The 25,822-nt window shown below is 43.5% G+C and overlaps 2 protein-coding genes and 1 long non-coding RNA gene across 14 annotated transcripts in view; 2 read left to right on the forward strand and 1 right to left on the reverse strand.

Annotated features, from left to right (window-relative positions):
- RNFT2 (ring finger protein, transmembrane 2) overlaps nucleotides 1–4,832 on the forward strand; it is a 96,917-nt gene extending 92,085 nt beyond the window's left edge. Inside the window, exons 11-12 of one of the 2 annotated variants that reach the window (XR_005379216.1) lie at nucleotides 4,149–4,285; nucleotides 4,397–4,831. Coding sequence is in view for 1 of the 2 variants with exons in the window: in XM_038575217.1 (XP_038431145.1) it covers nucleotides 4,149–4,217 (69 nt within the window). In the remaining variant the exon portion in view is untranslated. Of the gene's footprint in view, nucleotides 1–4,148 lie in introns of both variants that reach the window. The other variant, XM_038575217.1, reaches the window with a different exon arrangement.
- A 6,420-nt stretch (nucleotides 4,833–11,252) lies between these two features.
- On the reverse strand, nucleotides 11,253–17,508 carry LOC111092578. 11 transcript variants are annotated; one of them, XR_005379227.1, is made up of 5 exons: nucleotides 17,275–17,508; nucleotides 16,992–17,093; nucleotides 15,503–16,494; nucleotides 13,800–13,938; nucleotides 11,253–13,652 (listed from the first exon to the last, which is right to left on the reverse strand). It is a non-coding gene; the product is annotated as an uncharacterized LOC111092578 (long non-coding RNA). The 11 variants fall into 11 exon arrangements; XR_005379225.1 differs by having other exon boundaries at nucleotides 15,503–15,616; nucleotides 16,098–16,494; nucleotides 16,992–17,508; XR_005379221.1 differs by having other exon boundaries at nucleotides 15,503–16,007; nucleotides 16,098–16,494; nucleotides 16,992–17,508.
- Nucleotides 17,509–17,680: 172 nt separating this feature from the next.
- FBXW8 (F-box and WD repeat domain containing 8) overlaps nucleotides 17,681–25,822 on the forward strand; it is a 120,955-nt gene continuing 112,813 nt past the window's right edge. The window contains exon 1 of the mRNA XM_038575223.1: nucleotides 17,681–17,994. Coding sequence (XP_038431151.1) covers nucleotides 17,713–17,994 — 282 coding nt within the window. The 5' untranslated portion in view covers nucleotides 17,681–17,712. The remainder of the gene's footprint in view (nucleotides 17,995–25,822) is intronic.

Consider the following 25,822-nt stretch of genomic DNA (forward strand, 5'->3'; position numbering starts at 1 on the left):
GCAGAGGGGACCTGATCCACTGCCCGGTGTAGCGTTCCAAGAATGAAGATACAGTGTCTATTTGAAAAGCCCTTTGGATTTAAATTGAACAATTCCCTCCCCCCCTTTTTAATCTGCACGCTTTTAACGGCTCACTTCATGGACATTAATTTTAATGGGACGATTATTACCCTGTTTGGAAGCCTGCCCCCTTGAAATGCTAGGCTCGCAAGGTGGCGCTGGGTTGGGTCCCAGCCGCTTGGATGTTTTCTGTAGCAAAGAGAGTGCAGCCTTGGCCGTGGGGATGTGTCACTCAGCAGAGGGAAAAGTGAAGGGTGATGGGAAGTTGGAGAAAAGAGAAGACATCCCCCTCTCCATACTCTACATCTGACAGTCCCTGATTTGCTCATACTGGAGTTCTTTGGCCCTATCCCTACCATTCACGAACTGGGGAAGTTGGCCTAGAAATGAGACTTTTTGGAACCTCCACGTTCTCATCTGTAAAGTGGAAATAGTACCTACCTTATGAGAATTAAGTAAGCCTATACTCAGGGACACCTCGGTGGCTCAGTGGTGAGCATCTGCCTTTGGCTCAGGTCATGATCCTGGGATCCTGGGATCAAGTCCTGCATCAGGCTCCCCACAGGGAGCCTGCTTCTCCCCCTACTTATGTCCGTGCCTCTCTCTATGTGTCTCTCATGAATAAATAAATAAAATCTTTTTTTAAAAAAAGCTCATACTGGTAAAGCTCTCAGCATGGTGTCCAGTGCATTGTTAGCATTTAATAAATGTGGCTACTATTAAGATTTTAAAGTAGATTATGTAGTCACTAAGCAGTCTGCTTTGGAGAATGTTGCAGGACCTGCACCCTCAATTATATAAGATTCCCCTATTGTGAATTGGCTGTTCCGTCACTGACATTAGTATCAATCAGAAAAGGCAAATTCTTTGGGGCAGTAACATTACACCCTCCTAACACTTCAGTAAAAATGAGTTTTGGGGGCGCCTAGGTGGCTCAGCCGGTTAGGTATCTGCCTTCTGCTCAGGTCATGATCCCAGGACCCTGGGATCAAGCCCCACCTTGGACTCCCTACTTGAAGGGGGAACCTGCTTCTCCCTCTCCCTCTGCCTGTCACTCCCCCTGCTTGTGTGCTGTCAAATAAATAGCATCTTTTAAAAAATGAGTTTTTCCTTTAAATGTTCAATTTAATAAACTCTTATATAGTACTTATTTAGTACTTGGTACTGGTCTAAGGCCTATTAACTCTATTTACCTTCCTAACAATCCTAGGTAATTGGATGGGTACTATTATTAGTTGGATATTAGGGATGAACAAATGGAGGCAAAATGTTTAAAGAACTTATCCAAGGTCACATCGCTGTCTGGCTCCAGGGTGTGTGCTCATTAGCATTATGTCACCACTGGGCACTTGGGAAGAGGGAGAGAGGCTATTAACGGAATGAATTGTGTCTCCCCCAAAATTCCTATGTGGAAGCCCTAACCTCCAGGACCTCAGGGTGACCATAATGGGAGACAAGGCCTTTAAAGAGGTAATTAAGGTTAATTAGGTCATGAGGGTGGACCCTAATCCAATAAGCCTTGTGTCCCGATATAAAGAGGGAGAGACACCAGGAGTGCTAGGAGGCGGCCATCTGCAAGCCAAGAAGGGAGGCTTCAGGAGAAACCAGCCCTGCCAACTCCTTAAGAGTTTTATTATTATCTGAGAAAATAATTTTCTGTTGTTTAAGCCACCCAGTGTTGTGGCACTTTGTTATGGCAGCCCTAGCAGATGAATATAGAGGCAATAGAGGGACAGGGGATGTCCTAAATGGGAAGTTAGAAGCAGATACTTGCCAGACCATGGCCACTTTGACTGGCGGGTATGCACTTGCACCTTTTCCTGGGTTCTTGAGAAGGGCTGAGTTCTAGGACCATTTACACGTTCCCTTCTTCCTCTTCCATGTCCTGCTGGAAGTTTTTAAGGGAGGATAGGCTTTAGGGGATGATTCGAGAAATAGTTAATGAAATCAAGTTAGTGCCTTATTCAGAGAAAACTGTCCCTACAAGATGCAAGGATGTGCAGCCTCTCTCTCGTAAAGAAATAAGACAGATTTTTCTCATCCATGAAGGTTTCCTACGGTGTCCCAGTGCTGCACACTGGGCTTAGCACATAACAGATGTTCAGTAAATATTCGTTGAAAGACAGACTCAATGAATGAGTGAGGGACTGAATGAATGGGAAGCATCCTGATTTGTCTTTTTCTCTTTCAAACATACACAATATAGAATTATCATCAAGAACATACAAAAATTTCCTGCCCCGATCATTCCCTTCCCTCTTACAGAAATCAATACTCAAGTGTTTTGAGCAGGAGGGGGAGGGGTATTTTTTTCTTTAATTAAAGCAATAATTACCTATCCTGGTGTTTGAGACTGAGTGAGCCTTACCTTATGGTGTTTTAATTCGTGTGGCTTGGTGAAGTGGTAAATGAATGAACAGCTGTTGCCTCCTCCAAACAGCTGTGTTTCCTGAAGCCATGTATTAATGCCAGGGCCAGATTTGATGCCAGGAGTCGGCTTGGTGAACAACAGAGTTCTTGAATCGAAGTCAGAGTTACAGCAGAGTGGTTTGACACTCTGAGCCAGAAAGATCTGAGTTTGAACCCTAGCCCCACCACGTAATAGGTAGGTGCCTTGGGCGTATTTTTTTTACCTCTCTGAGCCTCCAACTTTCCCATCTGTAAAATAGGAATAGTGATCATAGTATCTACCTCACTGGCTTGCTATGAGGATTAAAAGAGAGAATGATCAGTGTTGAGCAAAGTATTTGGCACTCAATAAATATTAGTTATGGTCCTCGTTATTCTATTGGGATTATTAAGCATCCACTTAAGAAACAGAACTGGGACCCTGACCCAAACCCACTGGGAAAACAAGAGGACTCAGATTTCAGTTGAGTCCGATATTCAATTACATCACAGTTATTCCCAGGAAAGTTCCCTCCATTCAATAGACCCAGAGTAGGACAGCTCTCATCTCTCACATTTATCCTTTTTCACCCTCTGATACCTGAAAAAATAGGGTAACTCTTTCTCCAGGGATCTCCTAATTATTCATTTGATACCTCTCCCTTAAGGGTCTTTTTGTTGTAAGTAAAGAGGAAACAGCAAACGAATGTCCACAGCAGGGGGAGAAAAAAATTAACCAGCCCATAATTATAGTCTCATCAATACTTTAAGTGTAAAGGGTAAACCTCACTTAAATAAAACCTAATGCCTTGATTATTGGAGTCACAAGACATAGGGTTGATTAAAGCTGCACTCCTGCTGTGAAAATTCAGACATATTGTCCTTTGCTCAGGCAATAATCACTGTATTGAAGGCAACTGAGCTGAGTTTAAACAAGTGAATCGCTAGACTTGAAATTATACTGTTGAAAGGGTAAATGAGGGTAAATGCGAGACGGCGGTTTGGCAAACCAGGAAGAGCTGAACAGACACATGCCCTGTGACCAGGTGATTCCATTTCTAGCTATTTCCAGATCAGTGCTTCTCAACAAGGAGCAATTTTGCTCCCCAGGAGACATTTGGCAGTGTCTGGAGATATTTTTTGGTTATCAAAACTGAAGGGTGCTGCAAGCATCTAATGGGTACAGGCTTGGGATGCTACTTAACAACCTTGGATGATCAGATAACAAATTATCTGTCCCAAAAAGTCAATAGTACCTGTGAGAAACCCTGTCCTGGGTGTATCAGTTAGTATGTATTTGGTACAAGTAACAGAAAATCCAACTGGTAGAGTCTTAAATCATAAGGATTTTTATTATTTGCTTGACAAGTCCAGAGCAGGCGTTGGCAAACTATGGTATGTGGACCAGTTGGCCAACTGCCTGTTTCTGTAATAATTTTATTGAAACACAGTTATGTTCATTCATTTAGGCATTATTTCTGGCTGCTTTTGTGCTGTGACAGCAGAGTTAAGTAGTTGCAACAGAAATTGTATGGCCTGCAACATCTAAAATATTACCCTCTGGCCCTGTATAGAAAAAGTGTGTCAATCCCTAATCCAGAGAAAGGGAAATTTAAGATTGGGTTTAGAGTGCAAATTTTCATTAAGAATCAGACTATGCCTATGCTTCTGCTCCACCATCCTTACTATGTTGATTTTAGCCCTCAGGATTATCTCACGGCAGTAAGCTGGCCGCCACAGCTCCAGATATCACACATGTACTGGGCTGAATTGTGTTTTCAGAAGTTCTCACAAGTTCATCCCCAACTGAAAGCTATGAATTCGACCTTAATGGAAGGTAGGATCTTTCTTTGCAAGTGTAAACAAGTTAAGATGAGGTCATATGGAATTAGGGGGGTGGGGACCTAATCCAATGACTGGTTTCCTTATACAATGGAAATTTGTACAGACACCAACGGGAGGCAGAGACTGGAGTCATGCTGGCACAAACCAAGGAGCACCAAGGAATGCTGAAAACCACCAAAAGCTGGGAGAGAAGCAAGGAAAGATTCATCCCTAGAGCCTTTGGAGACACAACACACTGTCTCATGATCCAACATAGCCTCTTGAATTCCCACCACACTTCTTACATTCCCAGAATTACCATTTAACACCTTCATTTCACAAGGCCACACCTACATGGGATGCTGGGAAATGTAGTCTTTTAGCTAAGCAGCACTGTCCCTAGCTAATATATGTTAAAGCTCTGTTACCAAAAGGGAGAGCTGACAGTCTCTGCCTCACCGTTATTGCCTTTATCAGGGTTTGGCAAACTATGGCCTGCAGGCCAAATTCAACCTTCCATCTTGTTTTGTGTTTTTATTTTGTGCTTTTAAAGTAATTTTTAACAAAGATTTATTTATTTATTTATTTATTTATTTATTTATTTATTTATTTATTTATTTATTTAAGATTTTATTTATTTGGGCAGCCCGGGTGGCTCAGCGGTTTGGCGCTGCCTTCAGCCCGGTGCCTGATCCTGGGGACTTGGCATCAAGTCCCATGTCAGGCTTCCTGCATGGAGCCTGCTTCTCCCTCTGCCAGTGTCTCTGCCTCTCTTTCTCTCTGTGTCTCTCATGAATAAATAAATAAAATCTTAAAAAAAAAAAAAAGGATTTTATTTATTTATTTATTTGACACAGAGAGTGTGTGTGTGCACAAGCAGGAGGAGCAGAAGAGGGAGAAGCAGGCTTCCTGCTAAGCAGGGAGCCTCATGTGGGGCTCCACCCCAGGACCCTGAGATCATGAGCTGAGCCGAAGGCAGCCAATTTACTGACTGAGCTACCCAGGCACCCTATTTATTTATTTATTTTAAAGAGAAAGCATGCACAAGCCCGAGGGTGTTGGGGGCAGACAGAATAAGAATCCTGAAGCTGACTCCCTGCTGAGCAAGGAGCCTGGGCTGGATCCCAGGACCCTGAGATCATGACCTAAGCTGAAATCAAGAGTCAGCCACTTAACTGACTGAGCCATCTGATATTTTAAAAAGAAATTTGTATTGAATAATTATAGATTCTCATGCAATTATTGAAATAATATAAAGATCCCTTCTACACTTTGCCCAGTGTTCCCCAATGGTAATAGATGGCAAAACTCTAATATCATACCATAGCCAGTATATTGACATTGATATAATCCACTGCTGTTATTCAGATTTCCCCAGTTTTACTTGTGCTTGGAGTTTGTATATGTGTGCATATGTTAACTTCTGTACAATTTAATCCTCTGTGTAGGTTCATGTATCCATCACCACTGTAAAGATACTGATTACGTGGTATGGATAGACCATAATTTGTTAAATCATTCACTCATCAAAGAACATCTGGGTCATTTCCAGTTTGGGGCCAGGGAAAATAAACCTGCTATACGCATTCATGTCCAGGCCTTTGTGTGAGCATAAGTTTTCGTTTTTCTGGGATAAATGCCCAGGAATGCAATTATTGGGTCATATGATAGTTGTAGATCTAGTTTTTTAAGAATCTACCAAACTGTTTCCGGAGTGGCTATACCATTTTGCATTCCCACAAGCAGTAGATGAGTGATCTCAGCTTCTCTGCATCTTCTCCAGCATTTGGTGTTATCACTATTTTTTTAAATTACAGCCATTCTAATAGATACGTAGTTGTGGTTTTAATTTGCTTTTGCGTAATAGAGAATGACGTTTCCCATTTTTACATACGCTTATTTGCTATTTGTATGTCTTCATTGGTGAATCGATTTATTTTTGTAAATAAAGTTTTATTGAAACACACTCATCTGTGTATACATCATCTGTGTCTCATTTTAACAGCAGAATTGAGCATGTGTGACAGAAGCTGTATGACCTGTGAACCTAGAATATTTACTAATTTGCCTTTTATAAAAAATTTTTGCCAATCTCTGTCTTAGACAAATTCTGATTTATTCCTTGTGGTTGGGTACAAAATATTCAAGCAAAATCAGGACTTTAGGAGGGCACCTGGGTGGCTCAGTGGTTGAGCATCTGCCTTTGGCTCAGGGCATGATCCCGGGGTCCTGGGATCGAATCCTGCATCAGGCTCCCCATAGGGAGCCTGCTTCTCCCTCTGCCTATGTTTCTGCCTCTCTCTCTGAATAAATAAATAAAATCTTTAAAAAAACAGGACTTTATTGGCAAGGAAGGAGGAGGAAATGATAGTATCTGCTGCACTAGAGAAAATCTCCCATTAGTGCTCAAAGATGTTCATTGCAGCATTGTTCAAAATAAGCAAAATTTAGAAGCAACAAAAATAACTCCAAAAGGAAAGTGGATAAATGAAATGTGATATATTCATACTATAGAATACTTATATGCATTATTTTAAAAACATTATGTCCAGTATCACTCTCAACACTTAGGAAATTCCAAGGATTTTTGGGAGCTGTGAGGTAGGAACCATGGAGGAAGACTAAATATATATTAGAAATATATTTTGATAATCTGAATGACCAAATACATATTATTCTTATAAATCACAATATCAGAGTCATTGTGTTGTAATTCTTTTTATACATTGTTGGATTTGGTTGCTAACATTTTGTTGAGGACTTTTTTCTCTGTGTTCATGAGAGACATTAGTCTATGGTGTTCTTTTCTGGTAATGACTTTGGTTTTGTTATTAGGGCAATGCTGTCCTCATAGAAAGAGTTAAAAAATATTCCCTCTGCTTCTATCCTCTGAAATAGATTGGAGAGAATTGGTATGATTTATTCCTCAAAGGTATAGTAGAATTCACCAGAGAACCCATCTGGGCTTGGTGCTTTCTGTCCTGGAAGGCTATTAATAATTGATTCAATTTCTTTAATAGACACAAACCTATTCAGATAATCTATTTCTTCCTGTGTGAGTTTTGCCAGATGGTACCTTACAAGGATTTGGCCCATCTCATTTATTAAATTTGTGGTCATGAAGTTGTTCATAATAGTCCTTTAGATGTCCATGAGACCTGGGCACCTGGGTGGTTCAGTCCATTAAGTATCTGCCTTCAGCTCAGGTCATGATCCCAGGGTCCTGGGATTGAGCCCCACATCAGACTCCCTGCTCAGCAGGAAGCTTGCTTCTCCTTCTTCCCCCCTGCTGGTGCTCTCTCTTTCTCTCTTAAATAAATTAAAAAAAATTTTTTTTAAGAATTTCTCCTTAAAATAAAATGTCTGTGAGATCTATAACGATATCCCCTCTTTTATGTTTAGTATTAGTAATTTATATTCTTTTTTCTTAGTTTGACTCGCTAGAGGTTTATTAATTTACTGATCTTTTCAAAGCATCAGCGTTTGTTATCATTGATGTTTGTCTATCAATTTTCTGGGTTTTTTATAAGATTTTATTTATTTATTCATGAGAGACACAGAGAGAGAGAGGCAGAGACGTAAGCAGAGGGAGAAGCAGGCTCCATGCAGGGAGCCTGACAATGGGACTCGATCCCAGGACGGTGAGATCACACTCTGAGCCAAAGGCAGGCACCCAACCGCTAAGCCACCCAGGCGTCCTGATTCTGTTTTCAATCTCACTGATTTCTGTTCTCTTATTATGTCTTTCTTCTGCTTACTCTGAATTTAATTTGCTCTTCTTTTTCTAGTTTCCTAAGGTAGAAACTTAGATTATGATTTTATCTTCCTTTCTTTTTTTTTAAGATTTTATTTATTTATTCATAATAGACACAGAGAGAGGCAGAGATATCAGTAGAAGGAGAAGCAGGCTCCCTGTGGGGAGCCCTATATGGGACTTGATCCCAGGACCCTGGGATCATGACCTGAACCGAAGGCAGATGCTCAACCACTTAGGCATCCAGGCACCTGTCTCTTCCTGTCTAACATATGCATTTGATGCTATTAATTTTCCTCTAAACACTGTTTTCCCTGCATCCCACAAACTTTGATAGGTTGTGTTTTTATTTAGTTCAAAATATTTTAAGATTTTCTCTTGAGATTTCTTCTTCATGCGTTGTTTAGAAGTGTATTTAATCTTCATGTATTTGGGGATTTTCTGATTATCTTTCTGTTATTGATTTCATAGTAATTCCCCTTAATTTTAATTCCACTGTGGCCTGAAAACAGACATTGTATGATTTCTACTTTTTAAAACTTTGAAGGTGTATGTTATGACCCAGAATGTCATCTATCTTGGTGGATCTTCCAGGTGAGGTTAAGAAGGATGTGTATTCTGCTGTTGTTGGATGAAGTCTACAAATGTCATTTACATCCAGCTGATTGACAGTGTTGTTGAGTTTGACTATGTCCTTACTGATTTTATGCCTGCTGATCTGTCCATTTCTAATAGAGGGGTGTTGAAGTCTCCAACTATGGTAGTGGATTCATCTATGTCTTCTTGCAATTCTACATTTTTTTTTTTTTTTGCCACATAGTTTTAGGCTTTCAAATACAAGGCATATACAAGTTAAGGATTGTTACCTTCTTGGAGAATTGACCTCTTTATCATTATGTAATGCCCTCTGTATCCCTGATACCTTTTTTTGCTCTGAAGTCTGCTCTGTCTGAAATTAATATAGCTACTCCTGCTATATAGTGGTACTAACATGGTATATTTTTCTCCATTTACTCTTGGAGAGGAAGATTTACTTTTAATCTAGATGTGTCTCTATTTTAACGTGGGCTTCTTATAGACAACATAGAGTTAGGTATTGTTTTTTAATCCATTCAGACAATTTGTCTTTTAATTGGTGCATTTGGACCATTGATATTCAAAGCGATTATTGATATAGTTGGATTTTTTTAAAAAGATTTTGTTTATTTATTCATGAGAGACACAGAGAAAGAGGCAGAGACATAGGCAGAGGGAGAAGCAGGCTCCCCAGGGGGAGGCCGATGAAGGACTCCTTCCCAAAACCCCAGGATCATGACCTGAGGTGAAGGCAAACACTTAACCACTGAGCCACCCAGGTGCCTCTCTGTTACAGTTTTTTTATCTCTAGCATTTCTTTTTGGTTCTTTCTTAAGAGTTCCATCTCTCTGCTTACATTGCCCATCTGTCCTTGCATGCTGTCTACTTTACCCATGAGAGCTTTCAGCATATTAATCATTGTTGTTTTAAATGTCTGGTCAGATAATTCCAACATCTCTGCTGTTTCTGGTTTTGGTGCTCGCTCCATCTCTTCAAATTGTGTGTGTGTGTGTTTTCCATTTAGAATGCTTTTCAATTTCTTCTTGATAGCTTGACATACCATATTAGGTTAAAGGAACTGTTATAAATAGAGCTTTAGTAATATGGTGTGAGGTGTGGGGAGGCAGAAGCATTCCATAGTCCCATGATTAGGTCTGTGTTTAAGTAAGTCTATACCTCTATAATGTGAATTTCATGTTTCTCAGTTTTTTTTCTCTCCCCTAGGGGGGACAGGATGGCCAGAATGGGCTGGAATTCCTTTCTCCATGTGGAAGGCTGGAACTAATGGGATTTGGGCATTTCCCTTCCCCCAGATGAGTTAGGCTCTGATAATACTCTAGCAGGTTAAGCTCTGGTTAATAGTTTCTCTTGAGTGCAGGTCTTATTAAGAACAACAGAGTATTCTGGTGTATTTCAGAATGATTCTTTTCTCCTTTCTTTGCTAGAAACAAGAGAAGACTTCTTCCCCCTATATTTATTGTGAGACCTTGATCAAGCTCCTAGGAGAAAAGCTCCAAAAAGCGTGGGCCCCTTCTGTCTGTGACTAGGTCCAGAGGGAGCTTTTAACTCTCAGACTCGTCCACCAGAGTCTCCAGCAATTTGTCAATTACAGCTCAGGCTTTCCTACCATGGCCTTGGTTTCCACCTGTGAGTCCACTTTGGTAAGCTAGGACTCCCTGTATTCACCTGTTTCCACTTTTAGGGGCAGTGGTTTTCTCTGTCTTGTGTTACAGATCCAAGAAGAGTTGATGATTCTTCATTCAGTTTTTAACTTGTTAGGACAGAGTGGAGCCTTCCAAGCTCCCTACACGCAGAAGCGAAAGTCAACCTAAAAGTCCTAAGTAATACAGAACCTAACTCAGTCTGAAGAAGGAAGAAGGAAAGGAAGGTTTCTTTGAGAAAGTGTCCTCTAAAACAAAACTTGGCAGGGGTTAGGCAGGTGTAGGCAAGAGGGGGGTGAGAGTTTTAGGGGATGAGAGAGCTTGATGGAGGGGAAAGCTGGAAGGGTTTGAGATGATTAGAGATTGAAGGGGGAAAGTGTTCAGAGACCAGGCTGCAGAGGTGAGCTAGAGCCAGATTGCAGTCTGAAGGTCTTACATGGCATCGACCTTGGAGAAATCTCGGGAAGACAGACATTAGAATTCACAACAATGACGCGTATCCAAAGAACTCAGGCACATTATAGATGTTTCTGACTTCATCCCCACGACAGCTCCTGAGATGTCCATCTGCAAAGTGCTTTGAGGGAATCCTGAGTGGCTTAGGGCACTTTGCTGCTATTAAGTGCTCATATAAATTGTAACTTATTGGCTCAAATGTTTGATTTCCTATTTTTCTTTCCATTTGTGTGTCACCTGTAATTAGAGTTCCAAAGTGCTCAGAGTGATTTTTCTATTAAAATGAAAAGGAGAGGAGACTCTTTAGCAGATTGAAAAGTAGAATAGACCAGGCAACTTCTATCTCCTATATGAGCACTTGGGTTGAGATTTATGAGACTTACAATGACATCTCTCACTTCCTTCTTATAGGAGTGAATTTATCTTTCTCTCTGCTACTCTCTCTGTGTGTGTGGTTGTAAATATCTTTACTTGTAGCCTCATCAGTAACACAAATATTTATTTATTAAAATACTTTATTTTATTCATGAGAGAGACAGAGAGAGGCAGAGACACAGGCAGAGGGAGAAGGAGGCTCCATGCAGGGAGCCTGACGTGGGACTCCTCTCTTAGCTCCATCATTCATGGATCCAGTTGTTTATTCATTCATTCAGCCACGGAACCAACAATTATCAAGCACATTTTAGGAATCAGGCTCTGTGCTAGGGGCTGAGAACACAAGGATGAACAAGGTAGACGTGGTTGCCACTGTCAGGGAGCCTACATTCTCATGGGAGAGATACACAAACAAATAATAAGACAATTTACCCATTAAGGCAAGGGTCAATTCCCTTGTAATTCCATTTTCTATGGAATTGGAATTGTGACTGGCTTCTTTCACTCAGCATGTTTTGGAGGTTCATCCGTGTTGTAGCATTTATTAGCACTCTGTTCCTTTTTATGGTGGAATAATATTTCATTGTATATATAGATCGCATTTCGTTTATCCATTCACCCATTGATGGACATTTAGGCTGTTTCCACCCTTTGGTGATTGTGAATATGCTGCTATGAACATTCATTACAGGTTTTTGTGTAGACACGTTTTCAATTCTCTGGGATTACTTAAATAAATAAAACTTTAAAAAATAATGTTGGGGAACTTCTTTCATTGGACGAGTCGGGGTCAAAGTCAAGCTAAGAACAAGAATATCTTGGGGCACCTCACTGGCTCAGTAGGTGAAGCATGCAGCTCTTGATCTCAGGTTGTGGGTTTGAGCCCCATGTTGGGTGTAGAGATTACTTACAAATAAAATCTTAAAAAAAAAAAGAACAATATCTTCATGTGCACCCAGAGTGTGGTGCACCACTCCAGAAATACTCAGGCTTGTCATACCATGTTGCTTTTTAAGTGAGCAGGCAAAGAAACTAGCTCTTGGAGTCTCAGAGTCTAAGCTGGAATGAGAACACCCATCTTGTGGACTAACGTCATCACCTCCTCCTTGTGTGCCTGAGATGGCTGAGCAAAGCATCTCTGATGAGCATTGGGCTGGAGCTGAATTTTCAAGGGAAATGAAAGGGACCCGAGGACAGAACTTGCTTCTTCTCTGAGAAAAGGTAATATTTCAGAGGGATGGGTTTTGGGACCAGGCTGGGAGATTAAAGGGATAGGTTGGAGGGGGCTTCAATAAAAGCAGGAGGAGATTGAGATGAGAGAGAGAGAGAGATATGGAGAGTGGTGTCCATATGGGACAACTTCCTTTTGAATGACTAAGTCTGTAGCTGGCAGCTGACACTGAATCCCGTCTGTTGCAGCATTTTTTTAAAGGAATTATTGATGGGGGAATTCTCAAGAATGAGCAAATTGTTTCTTGCTACAGATAGCTTTTCTTTTTTTAAAGACCAAAGTTTTATTTTTTCCCTCAGAGAATTTTATATCTTGTTGATTATGAGGCATAAAATAGCAATAAAGAGCAATAACACCCATAGTGATACATCAGGGTCATGTTGATATTCAAAATGACTATATATCATTCTGATGTTTTTGTTGATGTGTCTAAACAATATACTTTGAAATCATCATCATTTCCTTGTATTACTTTTCATATTCATCTCCTGGTGTTCCTCACACGTTAATGATCCCAAATGAGGTGTAAGTCTGCCATCCCATTCACAAGAGCTAAGGAGGTATCTTAATGTAAGTTGAAGGAAGTTTTGTTCTACTTCATGGATGGTTCAAGAATGAACAACTGTTGGGTTTGTAGTCTACCGAATGCAACTTACACTTTTAACAAAAACTTTTATTCTTTAAAAAAGAAGAATTTGTTGCTAATAATTAAAAAATCAAGATATTTATTTTCAGATGATCTGGATTAAGATCCAACAGGTGGGTGGAGCAGAGTATTGTCTAGATGGGCATCCACACTGCAGCTCGGGACAGTATACACCTGGCTTATGTGTCTCATTTTTGTTTCCTGGAGTTATCTGTAGGCATTTGAATCTGTGATCACTGAAGGCTTTGTGCAGTAGGCTGAATAATGGCCCCCAAAGATATCCAGATCCTAATCCCTGGAACCTGTGAGTGTTACCTTAGATGGAAAAAAAAAAAAGAAAAATCTTTTGCAGATGTGTCTAAATTAAGGCTCTTGAGGAGGAGGGGGATCCTGGGTTATCCAGGTGTGCCTTAGGTAACCATGAGTATCCTTATAAAAGAGAGGCAGAGGGGGACCTGAACCCAGGGATAGAAGGTAGGCAGTGACTGGAGTAAAATACTACACTGCTGGCTTGGAAGGTGGAGGCAGGAAGGCGGAGACAGGACAAGCCTAGGAACATAGTTCTAGAAGCTGGAGCAAGCAGGAAACTTGCTTCAGGAATCTCTTCTGGAGGAAGTGTGATCCTGCCAACACCTTGGTTTCAGCATGGTGAAACTGCTTTTGGACTTCTGGCCTCTAGAGCTGTAAGAGAATAATTGTGTGTTATTTTAAACCCCTTAACATGTCACTGCAGCAGTAGGAACTTGATCCACCTTCTTGTACCTGAGAACAAACAAATTAATAACATCTGCTCTTGTCTCTCGCCCTCTCTACTTTTCTAAGACTTACCTTGACCCAGAGGTAAAGAAGTCCTTGCACCTTGGTGGTCTAGTGACTGGCCTGAGGAGGGTGAATGAGACAGGAGGTACTTGTGGGAAAGATGGCGGCCACTTTTCAGACATCCTTCTGGGGCTCTGGTAGACCTGAGCTTGGGTTTTGTGGGGAATACACAATACGTCAGCAACGGGCAACAGAACACTGATGGTATGGACACCTGAATTTCCAGTATCTCTTTCCTGTGATAGCCTTGTAAATGTTTCAGTTTGTCCCAGTATCCCACCCTGCCTCTTCTGTTTTGGGGAACTTTGCCTCCCCATTTCATATAGTCCTGGAAACTGAGCCCATTACAACCCCTCTACCCCAACCACTCTTCAAGGAATCAGGCCATCTTTTTTTTTTTTTTTTAAAGGTTTTATTTATTTAAGCGAGAGAGAGAGAGAGAGAGAGAGAGAGAGAGAGAGAGGCAGAGACACAGGCAGAGGGAGAAGCAGGCTCCATGCAGGGAGCCTAACGTGGGACTGGATCCCGGGTCTCCAGGATCACGACCTGGGCTGTAGGCAGCGCTAAACCGCTGAGCCACCTGGGCTGCCCAGGAATCAGGCCATCTTGATGATTCTCTGGGGTACTGGTTCTCAAACTGGACCGTGCATCAGGAGCACCGTTAGGGGTTATTAAAACACTTGTTGGGGTTACACCCCCAAAGTCTGACCCTGTAGCATGGGCTGAGAATCCGTGTTCCTAACAAATGCCCAGGTGATGTTGGTCAAAGGGTCATCTGAGTCCTAGAAGATCGAAGACAGGTGGTGACATCATCCAAAACAGATGGTGACATCATCTGAAACAGATGGTTCATGACTTCCTATCATGAAATCCCTGAATCTGATCTGATTCTGGGCATTCTGAGGATCTGGTTATTTTTCTTTTAAACTTTGTGAGCCATTCTGGTTCAATTGCTTCTTAAACTAGCAAGACTTGCAACCAAAGAATTTTAATGGATGGAACTTGCAAGGAACACGTGACACAGAAAAAAGGTGGGTCTCGTGGAACACCAGACTTAGAGCATATTTTGAATGTAATCTCTATCAGCCGACTTACTAATATGAATCCTAGCCAGCATTTACTGAATGCCTACTGTGTGCCCTTCAGGTGCTAGGAGTTTTATAAACCTCTATCAGCCTTACAACCCTTCTGAAGGAAAGATCTTTAAATTTTTTTTTTTCACTTGAGGAAATGGAGGCCCAGGAATTTACTATTAGAAAGATAAAATCAACATAGTTAATGGTACGCAATATTGAATAGAGAACAATATTTTCCTTCTTCTTGGTATATTCCCCCCTCCCTTTTTTAACCCCTGCTTTCTCTGGGTGATGAATGGCCCCATTAGCCTGCCTGCATTAGCCTTGTAAAAATTCTCTTAAAAGGACCAGAGAAAACAAGGATTTATTTTTTGAACATCCTAATCAGGTGTGTTAAAAATTGTTTTGTCTTAAATATTAGGTGTTCTGTAAACTCCAGAGCCACCAGAAAAGCCATGTTTGGACTTAGACTCACAAATAGATAAAACAAATCTAACCTTTGGAATTCCATTTGGAAAATATCTAGTTTGAAGTGGAATGTAAGCTAAAGGTTCTGAGGAAAACTCCTTGTTTTTATTATGAAAGGAATACTTATTGGACTCCTGTTAAGCCCCACATCACATCCTCTTGACTCACCTCTTACTTTGTCATTGCTGTGGTAATTGGCTTTGTGCATGGGCAATCAGACAGTCCCTCCTGTTAGCTGCATAGAGTAGTTCTTGCTTTTTGCCTCAGGGCATCTCTGCTTCCCTGGTGTGGGACATAAGTAACAACTCAGTTAAACTCAGTTTGGAAGTAGGAGATTATGAAAAACTTTTAAGCTTTCTCTAATGGAGGATGGGTAAGTGAATAAAGTCTGTCTTTCATTTCTGATCCCTTGGGAGGACAATCTGGTGGTGACTTCAAGGCTGCCTGGAAGGTCTCCGTTGGATGGAGTGTAACTTGCTCACAGCAGGACCAACTCAAGATGGTCTTTGGATTAGCTGTCCCTCCTACCCCTGTTTGCTCTTCTCTTGGCACCCCACTTCTATTCTCTGAAAAAACGAGTACAAATAACTAGCTACCTGCCAGCCCAGGTCTCAGTCTCTGCTTTCTGGAGGAATCTGGGCTAGGTTAACATTCACTGTAGAAAATCAGTAGTCTTTTTGTTTTATATCTGTATATTCTAATCCATAATCTGGCCCCCTCTAGAGAGCTTCTCTGCATATGCACTTTAAAAAAAATTACTGACCTCATACTGTACATTGATGTATCCTGGCTTTCTCTTGCTAAGTCATGTGATGATGTGATTAAATTTTTCCATGTAATATTTAATAGCTACACAATATTTCACGGATTCTCTTTAAAAAATTATTATAGAGCAGTTACTATGTCCCAGGCACTGTCTTGAGCACTAAAGACCTAGCAAATGGACAAACAGATCGGGTCTCAGCTCTCCTGGAGCTGGTGTTCTAGTTAGGATCTTTCTTATATCCTAATGGGGCAAACTTTTTTTTTAAACCACTGGCCTGCTGTCAGTTATTTAGATTGCTTCTGATGTTCAGTATTATAAAACAAAGTTTTGGTGGTATTCCTTGAATTCATCCTCTCGTTTCTTCTCTTAGGGTAACTTCCTAGAGCTGGAATTGCTGGAAGAAAAGAGGAGGGTAAATGAGGGTGTTGCTGGGATCCCCAACTAGACTGGTCTGTCTGATTCTGGGGCCCAGGCTGTTGATAACCATGCTGTTAATATCCCCGTGCTGAAAAATCATGGTAACTAAGGTAACCAAGTGGTTCCTAGCTGGCTTAGGCATATAGGCTGTATGATTACGTAAGATCAGGCCTGGAGTGGGGGGGAAAAAAAATCCTGGGTCTGCACATTACCAGCTGTGTGCTTTTTTTTTGGGGGGGGGGGGTAAGCTCAGTTTCTTTATCTGTAAAGTGGGGACAAAACTTATGATCTGAAGGGGTTGTTAGTAAATACTTATTGAAGGCCCACTAATCTCCAGACTCCAAGTTAAGAATGGATAAGCCAGTAGGAAAGGGGAGAGATTAACAAGCAATTACATGAATCTAAATCTACAAACTGCGTTCTGTGCAAGAGAAGTACGGGGTGCTACAGGAATAAACAACCAGGTGACCTCACTTGAGGGAGATGAATCGAGGTATGAGCTGAGCCAGGAAAGCTGTGGAGGAGTTCACGAGGTCGGGGGGATTCCCAGAGGAGGGAACGGCAGGTGCACAGCATCTGGAAGATGCAATACGACTGCGCGCCACTTTTCCCGTCTCCCTTGTAGCTCCTTCTGGAAAGGTCTTCTCCGATCTTCCCACGGTTGGTTTTTCTCCTGGTTTAGCTCACGTGCCATCTCGGGAGTTCCCGGGACCCCCCCTAAAGCGAAGCCCTCATCCCCTCCGCTTCTCTGCCTTACCAACAGCTCCCAGTGATTCGAGCCTTCGGGTTCATTCCGTGGAACGTCCCCCCCGCCCCGCGTGAATGGAGACCCCAAGAAGGGAGGGATATTATGGGGGCGAGGGGCGGGGGCGCCGATGTGAAGGCTAAGCCCCCAGCGCCCGGCATCTAGTAGGTGCTCGACGCCCAAGAAACGGTGCTCGGCGCCAGGGGCGTGCGCGACGGGAGCGGGCGGCGGGAAAGCGGGGGCGGGGGGGTGAGCCGGGGGTCGGGGTCCCGGGGCCGCGGCCAGGCGGGCGCCTCGAGCCTCCTGCGCCGGGGGGACCGCCCGAGGGGCGCGCCGGGGGCGGGGCCGCCCACCCGGAACCCGAGTGCGGCGGCGCCGCGCGTTTCCGGCCGCGGCGGACACTTCCGGCGGAGGGACTGTCCCGTGGCAGCCGGGCCCGGAGCGGCGGCGATGGACGACCACAGCCTGGACGAGTTCCGCCGGCGCTGGCAGGAGGAGCTGGCGCAGGCCCAGGCGCTCCGGAAGCGGCGGCGGCCGCGGCGGCCCGAGGTGGCCGCGGGGCGTGGCGAGCAGGCCTCGGGGTACCTGGCGCTGGCCCAGGGCCTCCTGGAGGGGGCGGGGCGGCCCCCCGCGCCGCGGGCGACCCGGGCCGAGAGGCAGGACGCGGCGAGCCGCTCCCGCTCCCCGCCGGCCCGCGAGGAGCAGCTGGTGGACCAGCTCATCCGCGACCTGGTGAGTGAGTGGCTGCCGCCGCCCCCGCCGCCGCCCCCCCCCCGCGCCCCCGCCCCCGCCCGGCTCGCATCCCTCCCCAGCGAGTCGGAAAGTAACCGTGTGCCGCCGTGTGTCTCCGGCCAGGCACGGAGCATCCCTGCAAGTGGCGGTCCCCACCCCGGGGTGGCCTTGTTCCCGCGTCTTGGGCAGCGTCCGTAGACGTTCTTAGGATGCCACAACCGGGTTCGGGGAGCTGCTGCTGGAGCCTGGCGGGTACAAGTTGAGGATGCTCCCGAACGTCCGACAGCGCGTGGACAGCACTCAGAAACAGTTATCCAACCCCAAATGTCCGTATCCGTTTGAGAAATCCCGCTCTTGGGCTCTTTTAACAAGGGTTGCCTTTAGGGAGGAGGTCTCCGGACCAGGATAGAAAGCGATTTTTTAAAATTTTTTAATTTATTTATGATAGTCACAGAGAGAGAGAGAGGCAGAGACACAGGCAGAGGGAGAAGCAGGCTCCATGCACCGGGAGCCCGACGTGGGGCTCGATCCCGGGTCTCCAGGATCGCTCCCTGGGCCAAAGGCAGGCGCCAAACCGCTGCGCCACCCAGGGATCCCCTAGAAAGCGATTTTAACTTAATTTTGCATAAAGTTTGTACCACTCAGTACCCCCCACTCCCCCAACTGCACATGCATTCAGAAACAAAGCAGGGAAGGCGAAGTTCTTTGGGCACTGTCATTAGTATGGAGGTTCTTGAGAATTTGGAGGCGCGCCCTCCCCCCAAAACCCACCCCCTTAGCAAAGTTGGCACAGCCAGGATCATCAAAACACGTCCATGGTTAAAGGTTCGGACGATACAGCAGGTTTGGTTTTGTTTTTTTTAAGACTTTATTCATTCATGAAACACAGGCGGAGGGAGAAGCAGGCTCCTTGCGGGAAGCGGGATGCGGGATCCCAGGATCCCGGGACCACGCACGACCTGAGCCAAAGGCAGATGCTCAACCACTGAGCCACCCAGGCTTCCCAGTACAGCAGGTTTTAATGGTTCAGTGTATTTTAGAGATGGAGGGAGCAGAGGGAGAGTGCATCCTTAAGCACACTCCCTGCTAAGCTTGGATGCAGGTGCTGAGCTAGAGTTCATGACCCTGAGATCATGATCTGAGCCAAAGTCAGAAGTCCAGAGTCAGCTGCCTTAATGGCTGAGCCACCGAGGAGCCCCTGGGTCGATTTAAATTAGACTTATAGAAAAGGCTTCTACGGCTTCCCAGTTCAGAGTAATTCTGTAATTGGCAAGTTGTTTCTAGAAGTAATGACTTACTTAACGTGTAGTTTTCCTCAAGTGATATTAACTCCTATCAAGTGATAGGAGTTTCCACCAAGTTCTGGTCCTGCGCTCCCCTATCTCACTAGGGCTAGCTAGAACCTTTTTGTGTTGTGTGTATTATAAACTCATTTAATGTGACAATTTTTATATGTATGAAAATTCATGGTGGCTTCCTGTCTGCTTCTGTAAAACGTGGGTCATCGCTGAGGCAGTTTGGTTTTGTTTTTTTAAAGACTTTATTTACATCTGGCAGATGTAAAAAATCTTTCAATGCCTTGGGAAGGTGGTTTAGCACGGATAAGTTGGTCAGGCCAGTCCAGATCTATGCAGAAGTTACTCCCATGGAAGTAGATTTGTAGGCTAAGGCAAGAACAGCTCATGGCAGTAGAGAGAAACAAGAAAGTGGATTGTTAGGACAAAGGCACACTTGGGGCCTCACAGCTAAAATCCAACCTGCTGAATGTGGCGGTGTCTTCAGGTTTCACAGCAATCCTGGGGAATCCATATTGTAAATCCCTTTTTATGAATAAGGATATTCAGAAAGGTTTTCTGTAACCACCCCAGGGATGCCTAGCTGAAAAGTTCGGGGGTGGGGGGGTTGAATTTGGATCTAGGTCTGCTAGACTGTAAATTTCACCAGGTAGTAATTTGACAAACTTGACTTGGTGTAAAAATCCCTTTAGGCCTTAATAAAAGGTTCTGGTGTGTCTCTGGATCTGCTTAATCAAAATCTCGAGGAAGCTCCTAGAAATGTGCTGGTTGGGATGTCCAGCAAATTTGAGACCTTGTTCTTTGCTGTACAGCTTCCTTTGGATTACTGCCTTGATTCTTCGAGGCTTTCTGGCCCTAATACTCCTGAGGGATAGGCATTGAGACTAAAAATAGCAGAGCCCTAAATGAAGTATTCTAGAAAAGGAAAGGGCCTGCCTACTGTAGGATCCAAGGGGCACATTGGAATTAGAGAAAACCTCCTCTGCATGCCCATGCCTACCACAGTAGGTACTGCTGGGCTCTGCATCCTAACAGCATCGACCTTAAGGACACTTTTTTTTTTTTAAGTACTTCACCATCATCAACATGGCTATAAATAAAATTTCTCTCCATCTCCTTGGTACCGCCTTAAGGGTTTAAAGACCTTATCTTCTGTTCTCCCAACAACTCTCTCCAGTGGCTATTAGGCCCATTTGACAGATGAGCAGTAAGAAAAGTAATTGATTTTTAGGGGCAGTCAACCAACCTAGTATCCTAAATGTGAGAAATGATGATAACCTTTAGAGAAAAGACTTGGATCCCCATGTCCGAGGTTGTAAGCCCCAGAGCCGGAGGTCAGGCAGATCCTGCAAATGAGTGAGGTAGCCTAGGAGTGGCTCATTCTGTCCTTTTTCCCAGTTCATCACGTGTTTTGTTGTATATCTTTCCAGATTCCAGCCATACATCTGTAATGCTTCAACTCATGGTTGTCCTTTATTTTCTTTATTTTTTATTTTTTTTAAGATTTTATTTATTTATGAGAGACACAGAGGAGAGAGAGAGAGGCAGAGACAGGCAGAGGGAGAAGCAGGCTCCACGCAGGGAGCCCAACGTGGGACTCGATCCCAGGACTCCAGGATCACAATCTGGGCCAAAGGCAGGCGCTAAACCACTGAGCCACCTGAGGATCCCCTCATGGTTATCCTTTAAAAAAATTTTTTTAAAGTATTCTTCACCCAATTTGGGGCTTGAACTCACAACCCGGAGATTGAATTGCATGCTCTACTGACTGAGCCAACTGGGCTCCCCATGATACCTGCTATTCTTTTTTGTCATGTTAAATATTAAATATGACAGAGTGTAGACATTGCCTTCATGATATCCTTAAAAAAATACTTGACCTTTTTTTTTTTGAAAACTAGCCCTCTTGGTCTTGTTTTTATACTTCTAAAAGTTTCTTTAAATCAAGCCCTGTTTGATCATAAATGTCCAAATGTGAATTTTCACAAATGTACAAATCCATGTAAATAGTATCCAGTTTTCAGAACAGCATTATTAGCTTGTCAGAACCCCCATGTGTTCTCACCTGACTTCTAACACCTTATTTTCATTTTCTGTTTTTGAACTATAAGTAGAATCATTCAGCATGTGCTTGCTTGTGTCTGGGTTCTAGCACATAGCATTACATGTGAAATTCATCCTTATGAATATGTCACGTTTTATTCTGTTGATGGACATTCTTGATAACTAGTTTAACAGCTCATTTGAGACCATTGGGAGTAGTGCAGTGAATGCTTTATATGTCTTTTGGAACCTGTGTACTCATTTTTCTTGGGTATATAGCTAATTGTGAAATTGCTGGGTCATAGGTCTGCAGATGTTCAGCTTTAGTAAATACCAACAAACAATTCTCCAAGGTGGTTATAATGGCTTTCCTACATGATACAGTATTTCACTTTCTTCTTGCCATACATATAACAACATCTAACTGAGATGACATATGGGAACTGAATTCTACCTCAGCATGGGCAAGATGAGAAGGTGATAAATTGGGGGAATCCAAGCTGTAGCTGGGCTAAAGGTGGGAGCCACTGCCCATGTCAGCTAGTTGTTGCCTTGCAGGAATGTGGACCCAGTCTGGCAGAGTCTTCAGATTTTTGTTTTGTAATCAGGAATGTTTATTTTTATGTGGACTCCCATCAGTTTGTGCCACACAGAAAACACCCAAGACTTTGGCTTAAAACACCCCCAATTTAGGGGTGCCTGGGTGGCTCAGTTAAGCGTCTGCCTTTGGCTCAGGTCATGATCCGCGGGGTCAGCTCCCTGCTCAGTGGGGAGTCCGCTTCTCCTCTCCCTCTGCCCCTCCTCCTGCTCATGTGTTCATGCTTGCTCTCTCTCTGTCTCTCAAATATATAAATAAAATATTTTAAAAACAAACACCACTTTAGTTCATCATTTTGCAGGTTTGGAGTTTGGGCTGGGCATGGGTGGGTTTGCCCAGATGTCTACGGTTAGCTCCTGATTAGCTAGGCAACTCTGCTTCTGTGTGAGTGAGTGAGTTAGTGAGTGTGTGTGTGTGTGTGTGTGTGTGTGTGTGTGTGTGTGGTGGTCTGTCTCATCACCCAAGAAATGAGCCCTGGATGGACTTTCTCAGAGTTACAAGAGCAGCAGGAGGGCAAGCTCTAATGCCCAAGTGCTTCTGAAATCTGCCCAGGTTGTGTTGGTTATGGTCACATCCGGCAGAGCAAGCCAGATGGCCAAGTCTAGAGTTAGGGGGAGTCACCTGGTGCCTGGATACAGGAAGGAATGAACAAAGTAGTGGCCATTAATACCATCTATCACTCAAATTCTTCCCATTTTTAATTGCTGGTAACTAAGACCAAAAAAAAAAAAGTGTTTTTAAGTGTTAACACTGGGTTAAATGAAACCTTCTGTGGGCCAGGTCTGCCTTGGGTCACAAGTTTGTGATCTTTGCATTTATTTTTCCAAGAATCCTTATTTGATCTATGGCTGACTCCTGAGAAGGAAGATTTAATTCCACTAGAGACTCCACAGAAACTGACAGTCTGATCCACTTGACATGAAGGAGAAATACAAATCTCTTAACATCTCCTTGTCTTGGGTGATTTCCCCCCAGTCTCTGGTGTGTTCTCTTGTGCCAGTGTGGCCTATTGTGTTGTATTTGCAGCCTCCTTCACTGTAGAGTCTTCAGTATCCTTGCTAGAGTGAGAAACAACTAGTAAGTTGGCAATCAAAAGTTAACTTGCCATTCAAGGAATAGGTGAACAGTACTGCCTTGGAGTGTCATCCGGCTGGGTGCAGGCTGGACCTTCCAAGGACAAGCACAGCTGAGATGAAAACTTAGAAGTGACTCCTCTTGGGTCTCGTCTTGTGAAGCTCTAAGTAATAGTACTGAGAAGCCATTTGGTTTTAGGTGTTGAATGGGGATACCCAAACGGTCTTTTTAATATATATGGTTTTAACTAGTGAAAGAAATGCTATGCCCTTGGACAGATTTTTAGAGGCAGTAGGCACTTGCTTCCTACGTTTACCCCTCTCCATAAATTACAAATTACAAGTGGGGACACTTGAGCATAATTGCAAGGATGCTTCTTTCTTTGCTTGGTATATGTGATGTCCAGTTGCTTGGTCCCATTTTATTTAGGTGATGTGTCAGAACTCTGAGTGCGAGCAATCAGCAGCAAACTCAAACTGGCTTAAGAAACTGGAACGAATCTATTGACTCGTGCTCCTGAAGATTCCTTTTTTTTTTTTTTTTAAGATTTTATTTATTCATGAGAAACAGAGAGAGAATGAGGCAGACACACAGGCAGAGGGAGAAGCAGGTGCCATGCAAGGAGCCTGACGTGGGACTCGATCCGGGGTCTCCAGGATCACTCCTGGATTGAAGGCGGCGCTAAACCTCTGAGCCACCGGGGCTTCCAGGTGTGGGTGCTTAGATCATGCAACTAGAAATCTCTGTGGCCTGGTCCTGCTTTCCTTTTGTTGTCTTTATTCACAGGCAGGCTCTTCCTTTTTGGGGATAAAAGGGCTACCAGCAACTCCAGTCTTATCTTCTATCCACTTCCAACCAGGAGAAAGAGAGCATCTGTTATCTGCAGTAGAAATTATGAACTTAAATTCCCATTGGTCCAGCTTGGATCATGTGTTCATCTCGGGCCAATCACTAACTCAGGTTGGCCAGGCTTGTATCCATTCCCACTCCAGATGTTAGGGGGGAGGGGTCAGCCTCATTAAACCAAGGTGACCAAGAGTGGGAGTAGGGTGGTTTCTTAAATGAAGAGGGAATAGGTGTTGGGCAGGAAAGGACTGAAACGACAGATGTCTGCCTTAGGTGGATATTTGAAGCAGCCCTAACTATGGGAATTAATGTGTTTTCTAATCATCAACCATGTTTATTGATCAGCTGGATGCTGGGGAATCCATAGTAAACTGAATGGACATAGTCCCTGACCTCAGAAGCCTAGAGTCCTGCTTCTTTTAACTAAAAGGCTGACATTAATGGAAACACATTAGCTGAGGCACCTGGGTAGCTCAGTGGTTGAAAATCCGCCTTTGGTTCAGGTGGTGACCCCGGATCCCCCATTGGGCTCCCCATGTGGAGCCTGCTTTGCCCTCTGCTTATGTCTCTGCCTCTCTCTCTGTGTCTCTCATGAATAAATAAAATCTTGAAAAGATAAAACACATTAGCCCTGGTTAGAAGTCTAGGCTCTGAAGTCCAACAGACTCAAATTCAAATTGAGACCCTGCTATACTAGCTGTTTGACCTTGGGGGAGTTAACTTATCCTGCCTTCCTTATCAAGTGAGGATGATGCTAATGCCTGTCTTGTGAAGAGACCATGAAATAAAACCTGGCATACAGTGGCCAGTGAATTAAAGCTGGCCCTTTTCTTATTAGTACTGCAGAGCATTCACCATCCTCACTTATCACTAAGTGATAAGACTTATCACTGTCCTACTCCTTAGCTAGGGAGTCCCTGGAGGGCAGGGTGTCCTGTCTTTTCCTTGTACTCTTTCCTGTAGCACTCCCTGCAGTAGGGGCCACGTCTAGAGTTGTTGATGTAGAATTACTGGCAGAATTACTGCTCCCAACAGCAGTGTTACAAAGCAGCTCCTTGGTTGTTAGAACCCCTGGGAACATTCAAACATTCTTCAAGGTAGGATTTGGGTTTTCAGGCCTGATAAAGTTTTATTAGTGCTGACTAATATGTATTGTCCATTATGTCCGTATTTGTCAGAACCTACATCTGTGCTGTCAACAAGTTCAATTTGATGGCGTGTTTTTCTTCTGTTTTTAAGTTAGAAATGAGTGAGGAAACTTGCTAATATGAACTCCAGCAAACAGCATAAAATGTGAACTTATGAACTGGCTTAGCTGGGCACACTTCCCTCCCTCTTTGCTGTCCTCTGCCCTCTCTTTGATGCTCAACTTGAATTCTCTCTATTCTGTTAATTGCCCTTCCCCTGATCCCCATCCCTCCAGCTCAGGGTTCTCTTCCTTCTTCCTTTACCTCAGTGGAAGAGTTCTTACTTTATCAATGCAGTTCATTTTTTCTTGTTATAAATCAGCAAGTCTCTACTTAGGCACCTTTTGAAATGCTCTTTGTGTAACCTGTAACTTAGGTCACCATCTCGTCTTTGGAAGTTTCTGCTGATTAAAGCAGCCTGGGCTTCATTCATTCATTCATTCACTCATTCCACAAGTATTTATTAAATGGCTTCTAAGTACCAGGCACTGTTCTGGTCACTGAGGATACAGCAGTGAACAAGACAGGAAACTTCCGTGCCCTTACAGAACTTAGTTCTGGAGAGAAGTAGACAATGAACCAAATTGTCAGATAATGGTCTGGAGAAAGATACAGCGGGTAGAAGGGGTAGAGTGTATATGTGTCGGAGGAGAGGCTATAATTTTAAACAGTGCTGTTCAAGAAGGCCTTCATGGAAGGAAGGAGATGAGGGAGCAAACATGCAGAGATTTTTGGGAGGGGATTATAGGCAGAGAATAACAAACGTACTGGTTCTGTGCTGCCCA

This window comes from Canis lupus, chromosome 26, assembly GCF_011100685.1.
Source record: "Canis lupus familiaris isolate Mischka breed German Shepherd chromosome 26, alternate assembly UU_Cfam_GSD_1.0, whole genome shotgun sequence".
NCBI classification, from domain to species: domain Eukaryota; kingdom Metazoa; phylum Chordata; class Mammalia; order Carnivora; family Canidae; genus Canis; species Canis lupus.